General features: G+C 39.7%; 1 protein-coding gene across 1 annotated transcript; it reads left to right on the top strand.

Annotated features, from left to right (window-relative positions):
* The first annotated feature begins 289 nt into the window (after positions 1–289).
* On the top strand, positions 290–6,322 carry LOC139452699 (uncharacterized). Its single transcript, XM_071234254.1, has 6 exons — positions 290–514; positions 878–983; positions 1,340–1,507; positions 2,067–2,291; positions 4,004–4,172; positions 6,267–6,322. The coding sequence occupies exons 1-5, from the start codon at positions 290–292 to the stop codon at positions 4,165–4,167; spliced, it is 888 nt and encodes a 295-aa protein (XP_071090355.1). The 3' UTR covers positions 4,168–4,172; positions 6,267–6,322.
* Positions 6,323–7,583: the final 1,261 nt, after the last annotated feature.

Raw genomic sequence — 7,583 nt, 5'->3', positions numbered from 1 at the left:
GAATATTACCGGGATCTTCTAAATCAGCCTGGAACAAACCTGTACATGTCGTTTGAGACTTTTGTGGTGAAATGTTTTAACTTGACCTCCATGTTCTGTACATAGCCCTCCTCCTGCTACAGAGGTACAGATATCAAGTGACCTGAGGGACGGGAGTTATGGAACTCAGTCTTGTCGTCTTCTGAAACTGTGACTTGTCACATTCAGTAATATAAATACGATTCACTTTTGAAACTAACAACCATGACAAACATGAAAGTTTGATTCTCTTTAATTTTGATCTGCAGATATGATTTTCTTCGCATTCGTTCCGGAAGTCATCGTTGAGGGACAGCCCAACAACTGTATAACACTGGTACGGTATGGTACCGCTTGTGGAAACGTCTCAGTTAACTACACCATCAGTGGAATTGGGATGACACCCCCTGATGATTTTACGGCAGGGGATTTCTCAATTGTTTTCCCTAATGGTACGGCATCGCTGAAAATCCCAATTGATTTGACGGACAACAACGTAAGTACCGTCTGACAGATTACTTATCTTGAAATATCGGGGTGTTTTCACGTTTTATTGAATTCAATTAAAAAAATAAACCCTTGATAAGTATTGCGAATCGCACGCGAATTGTGTACACTGAATATAAGTTACATCTGTGACAATTGATCCCGGAACGTCAGCGTGAAGAGCGATTTGGGCTTGCTCACCGTACAGGAATGATAAGATGGAATCAGACTAATTCTTGATGTTTCATATGACGCAGTGGCACGCAGAACGGTTATGACGATGTACCAGCATGTTTTTGTTTTGTCGTTTGGCAGGATATTCATATATTGTCTATTTAACCTGAAATCATAACTATTTCTTTCATCATTCAAGGTTTGTGACAGTAGTCGACTGATAGTGGTGACGATCACAGCCATCGAAAAAGTACCTGTACCAGAATCTGACGTGAAGCACTTCACCGTGATGGATGACGATGGGGGTGAGTTTACAAGAAATGCTATACGCAAACTTGCATGCACGCAAAAGTATGTATGTATGTATGTATGTATGTATGTATGTATGTATGTATGTATGTATGTATGTATGTATGTATGTATGTATGTATGTATGTATTATAAGATATGTATTTCATATAGAAATTTGTATGTAAATTCGTTGTGAAATACTATTCTGAGAAGTTATCTACTATGACGGTTACGAGCGTTAACCACTAGATTACTCCATGGAGACTTTAAATATATTTGTAAGGGGACACGACCCTTGTCTTCTTAAAGTGTTGCATTTACCTCACTGGAAGAAAGCATGTAGTGTATATCATATGTTTATTTACTTCAGAATGGACCGCATGGGACACATCGGAGGGACCTTGTAACTGTGAAACGGACATGCGAGAGAGGGTTAGGAATCGAACGTGCGACAACAAGGGAATTGAAGGGCGAACGTGCGACGGACAAGCCTTAATAGTCGATATGGTATCCTGTGCTGGCGATACTGCTTGCACAAGTACTAAAACACATTCATATTTCAATTGTCTAATGGCCTATTGATCCCTGTATATCGACCAGAAAATCATATTGTATTCGGAAGCTCAGATCTGAGATAATATATATTGTCAATGCTGGAGAATAACCAGTCTAGATTATCAATCATTGTTCAACTACATCCTAACATCATAGCTTTGAACCTTATCATGCAGTGAGTGAGTTTGATGTAATGGATCTGTCAGCATCAGTTACAAGTTATAGCACAGGGTTTCTGTTTATTGAGGGAGAAAGGTGAAAGTGATGCTATCCTTTGGATGAAACCTTCTGATCCGGCTATCATACTTCGGATGGATTTTGAGACCCGTCTAGCAGGTGCTTACACGCTTAGGGAGGCGTGATTAAATTTGACTTAGGGAAGAATCCAACTGTTTAAGTTAAGTTCGCGAACTTCACGGGGAAGTAATACAATACAAGTCATTGTAAGTACTAACCCAATCTAGTTTATTGTTTTGAGCGTAATTGTTGCTGTGTATAATACGTGTTTGTGTCTCTAGTCATGTGTTGAACATTGTTTGCAGCTACAACTACACAGATGCCAACCCCTTGGACAGCCTGGTCAGCACCGTGGACAGCCTGGTCAGCACCGTGGACAGCCTGGTCAGCACCGTGGACAGCCTGGTCACCACCACGGAGATGGGGGTCACCACCACGGAGATGGGGGTCACCACCACGGAGATGGTGGTCTGCTCCGTGGAGATGGTTTCGTGGCTGGAAGGGCTGGTCGGCACCACACCCTTCGACAGGTTGGTAGGAAGTAAGATAAACATATTTTCGTTTACGATACGCACTAACGAAGTAGGCAAAAACGAACAATCGGCTAAAACAAAGCTATATCCCATCTCCAGGATTGGTAATTAACACCTGCCCCCCACACCCCTAGCACGTTTTTGGGGCATGGCAGGATCCACTTATTGTTGTTTTTTTCGCACCAAACCAAACTCGTCTCGAACCTCCATTTATGGCAGTGATGAGGTCATCTTTGTCGCCTTAGCACTTTCCACAAAGGTATTCTTTCAGTTCAGGAAATAGGTGGAAATGACATAGGTGCCAGGCCTGGGGAGTGTGGAGGGTGAGGAAGCCCTTAGAAACCACATTGTGGTGTGAGAAGAGGAATTGTCATGAAGGAGAAGAACTCCAGCAGTCTGCATTCTTTGATAGAACCTCTCAGGCAATGAAGTAAATCAGCATAGTTGGAACCAGTAATCGTCTTTTTACTTTCTAAATAATCAACAAGGATCGCACCCTTTGCATCCCATAAACCAGTGTCCATGACTTTCTTCACTGATCTTGAAGACTTGAATTGGAGGAATTGGAGACGAGGAATGGTGCCATTCTACAGATTGACGTTTTGACTGTTTCATCACCCGTCACTACTTTCTTTTTGAATTTCACGAAATCCTCCTCAGTTAGCTCTACATTTTCTCTGGCTGTGTCAGTTTTTCCTTAAGATCAGAATTTAGAAACTTTGGCAACAAATGAGCAGATATCGTATTCATCTGTAAATATTCATGAATAATAGTTTCAATGGCTCCATGACTCAGACATGTGTCTTCCTCAAGTTCAGCAATGGTAATACGTTTATCGACAGTATAAGTTTTTCTATCTATCGGAAATTTATTTTTCTTCATTATAAATGTAAAAACATCCCCTGTTTGCAAAATCTTAAAAAAATATGTACAAAGGAACACAAAAATGTTTGATGTCAATAATATTCTTCATGATACATTTGGATATTAGTAACAAATTGAAGGTCAAATGTAACGAAACAAGCGGTCTACTCATACATAATTGTCTTCATCATACTGTTGCCAAATTGCTAAAATTGTTTACTTTTTTAGACATTGGCTGACATTGCGGTAATTTTTAAAACGGACAAATTGTGAACAGGGTTTTTTAGGTTTCACTTTTCATATATACCCGATATCATATATGTCGGGCCTTGCTACTTGCAAGGATTATGCCAAATATATAAATAAAAGGAACATGGCCCTTCTCATAATCATAAGAAATATCTGCCAAAATTAGAGTAGGTTGTACAATTTGAAACTTTATTATAAGTATGTGTTGATAAATCACTATAAAATACTCGATGTTCGCGTAAAGGTGAGTGTATCCTGTGTTACCAATGGCATGCATCACAAACAGATGCAATGGCAGGTCAAGTATGCACCTGAATAATAGAGGGAAGTCAAATAGGGAATCATATCAGACATCATTTCTGTCTTTTGAACAAGAGTCATTTGACTTCAATATTTCACGACGCACAATGATTAACTATGATGACTTGATTAACTATACTTGAGAACGGCATCGTCGCTTAGAAATTACGGAATCACTGAATAAGGTCTTGCTTTTATTCTATGTGATTACAATTGAGGAAATAGTCGTGAACGTAATAAATGTACTGAATAGGCTGTGTGTTTGCGAAATGTCATTGTCTTTGAATTTGCTCTAGATCCTACCAACTGGTCAGAGTGGGGACCTGACGGGCTATGTTCAGCAACCTGCGACGGCATCCAAAGAGAGTTTAGAACAAGGACTTGCAACAGCCCCGGGGCTGCCCTTAATGAGACAAGGTCTGTCCCTTGTTCTCCTCCATGCCCAAGGGGAAGGGGTTAACACAGGTATGAATTTGTCTTAATCTCGAAACGTCTGGTCTGCACAGATATTGTAAGTTTGGTTAGGATCAAGTTTTGATGATATCAGCATATCATCCAACAAATAGAAATTGTAATATCCAGGCACACAATGATTGGATAACTCCAATAGGACCTCAATTTCATGATGAACGGACAAAGGCATGTAGTCAGATCATGGGCATGTAGTCATGCTTCAAAACCTGTGATATGATGTATCGTGACAGAATCGTTGCATATCATTATCACCATAACATTTGCCCCTGAGGATTGAAACAACTGTAACCACTTATGCCTACACAGCATCAAAGGCGTCGTTTGATGACCGACGAAATAGGCAGATGCATAGGCATGCTTGAAACTGGGTCAAGACAACGTCACGTTGCTGGGCACAGAATCAGACGTTTGGATCAACTACCCAGTGACATGCAGATGGTCCTCATTGCAGCAAGACGTCATCACTTAGTGACTGCCACTATACTAAGAAATGACCTACGGAACGCCAGTTTCTACTCAGACAATGCATAATCTGAGGCTGGTATCCGGTCACAGAGGAAATGAATTCGCATCCCACTAACATGCAGGCACGTTTAGATTTGGTTGAAGATCACATCAGTTGGACAGACCATGACTGGGCTCCACGACTTGTCACTGACTAGTGTGACGTAGACAAGGAGAAAGATTTCAGGAGTCCAACGTAGTAGAACGTTGGGGGGTCTCAAGAATGATTTGGGTAGAGATATTATGTACCTGAAAATGCACGGGAACATATGGTACAAGTCAAAATAGCGAATTGTATTTTAATGCGAATTGATTTTAAATATGCCCTCCACAAGTCTGCCATAAAACATTTTTAAAACATTATTGAGACCTTGTTGCCTGAATAACCTAAATGAAGGTTATGACAAAGGTATGGTTATAGGGCTTCAATAACAATGGGCAAATTCCAATTAGCATGCCAGTGGGATGATGCCAGCAGATCTGACGTCGGTTTCGAAACCCAAACTAGCTAATCCTGACACGGCTATGTGAAGCGAATTTGGGAACACCAAAACACTTGACCACCTGTGTCTATGCACACGTGCCTCGTTTCTCACACTTTACCATTGTTGAACTTCTTTCATGATTTTAACGTCTTTAGGACCTGTATCTTGTGTTTTTTTAGATCCCATTTCTTTGTTTTGCAGATATTGGCCAACCATTTTGATATCAACATGAGCATTTCTTGCTCAAATTTTTTTGCATGTTCAAACATTTATTTGCATGTTTTTCTATTGATACACATGATTGCGTTATTTGCAAGGCAGACTAAATGCACACAATTTCATATACTGAACCATATGCATTGAAGATGTGTCAATGTCAATGTTATCCGTGGTCATCACTTGTACAGGCGAGACATTATGTATACATGTATATTATTTATGTCATATTTAGAATATAACCGTTCCTTCTCTGGGTGTCTGTTGAATTTGTAACTCATAAACTTAAAAATGTTAAGGTGGTTTAGAAAAATCGACTGAACCGTGAACACGAGACAACATATTGAGACCATTCAGAAAAGAACTTTAGTTCTGTGGTTTATATTTGCATGAATTAAAAAAGAAACTAATTATCACAAGTGGGAATAACAGTAGAATGTGACCTGAGTATATGCAGAACATACTTTGTGTGACCTTCTTTCTGCCCTCTTCAATCACACAGAAGGTGATATATTTGCCACGTGTGTTAATATCAAAGCATTAAGTATTAAAAGGTCAACACTGTGAAATATGAGAATTTGTTTGCGAACACGAAGGGTGAAGTCAAATCAAAATTCAAAATTCAAATAGCAGCAACAAGACAAAAGAATAAATATTCATAATAAACTACGTGGCTCCAGAATATAATGTGGGTAAAGGGCAAATGAAGGCCAAATGTAACAAAATAAGCGCTCTACTAACACAAAACCACTTCATTGTGGTCATATTGAGTGCACTACACATTTTCCTTACACTTCAACATTGCTGAATTTTTTCATGTTTTTAACTTCTTTATGACCTGTGTCGTGTGTTTTATAGTTCCCGTTTCTTCGTTTTTCAGATCTTGGCCAACCATGTGGACACCAATTTGAACATTTCTAGTTCATTAAAATATGCATGTGAAAACATTTCTTTGTATTGTTTCTTTCTACTAATACACTCGAATAAGTAATTTGTTAAGAAGACGAAATACACACAATTTCAAAGAATGGGAATTAATATAATGTTCTCAATTTCAATGTTTGGATCAATAGTGCCGCCACGTTTTGTCAAACATTCATTCACTCGACTAGGCATGCTTCGTGTGAGTATCCCAATTGAGGGAGTCTGTCCCATTTCTCTTGCAGCGCCTGGCTAAATTCAGCCAACGTGGTCGGCGCAACATGACGTTGATGCACACGTCCCAGTCAATGTCCCATTGTTCAATGGAACAAAGGTCTTGGCTCATTGCTGGCCATGGCATTCTATGGATGTTGAGCGCAATAACGTAAAGATTGACGATTCGTGCACGATGAAAAAGGACGTCGACTCACACACCTTGCAAACGGGACAACAAAGGGTATCAGTATGCTGTCCTCATAAATGTGTTCAGTGAAACTTCCCTGACCAATATGGAGTGGGGATCGCTCAGTCATAGTGATGCCACACCACACCATAACCGATCTACCGCCAAATATGTCTTGTCTCAGGTTCATATTGGCTTGACGCCCACTTCTGGTGTCCCCCGCCGTGATATTGCTGGAATATTGCTAAAAGTGGCGTAAAACCATACCCACTCACTCACTATTGGCGTGACGTTCTTTTGGACGTCGCCTGACCATGCCTTTCAATGAAGTACAAAGTAAATAGGGACTAAACTAGATGTGCAACTATGTCACTGATTAATTACTGTTGTTTATATTTACAGAAAACATGAGCATGGCCAGCGTCTATTACCACAGTTATGTTTGTTTGTTTTACACCATATATTAAACAACAAACAAACAAACATGTAAGAACTGTTGAACTCAAGTTTTTAAAAAAAGTTATATAACGTTACTACTGAAGCCTATGGGAAAACATTTAGTTGTGTCTAACCTTAAGAATGTCCTGTTTCTGTCAGCAACCCAAGGCGTCGCTGATGATTTTGTGACATTCCATACTTCAGTGATGACCACTAGTGACGCCATTTATAGACCCTTTTGCAAAGAAGGCCAAACTCAACAGAAATATCTCTCAAGCACTATCAAATCGGTTGCGTATTGCACAAAGTAATACCATGACAGTGTGGTATCGAGTTCACTGTGTAGTTCAATTATCATGATTACGGTACAAAATAGTGTTCTAACAATGTATTGCCAGTATGCATGTTTGTATGAAAATCATTAGGCCACAAAAT

The sequence above is a fragment of the Haliotis cracherodii genome, unplaced genomic scaffold, assembly GCF_022045235.1.
Source record: "Haliotis cracherodii isolate W230 unplaced genomic scaffold, xgHalCrac1.p SCAF_10, whole genome shotgun sequence".
NCBI lineage: Eukaryota > Metazoa > Mollusca > Gastropoda > Lepetellida > Haliotidae > Haliotis > Haliotis cracherodii.
Note: the sequence above shows the minus strand (reverse complement) of the source record. Positions and strands in the feature narration are given on the sequence as shown.

Bases quoted from the DNA above. Each gene is read 5' to 3' on its own strand.
- LOC139452699 (XM_071234254.1), top strand. From the start codon at position 290: ATGATTTTCTTCGCATTCGTTCCGGAAGTCATCGTTGAGGGACAGCCC. The intron at 515-877 runs GTAAGTACCGTC...TCATCATTCAAG, and splicing joins TTGATTTGACGGACAACAAC to GTTTGTGACAGTAGTCGACT. The intron at 1,508-2,066 runs GTACTAAAACAC...CATTGTTTGCAG, and splicing joins TGGCGATACTGCTTGCACAA to CTACAACTACACAGATGCCA.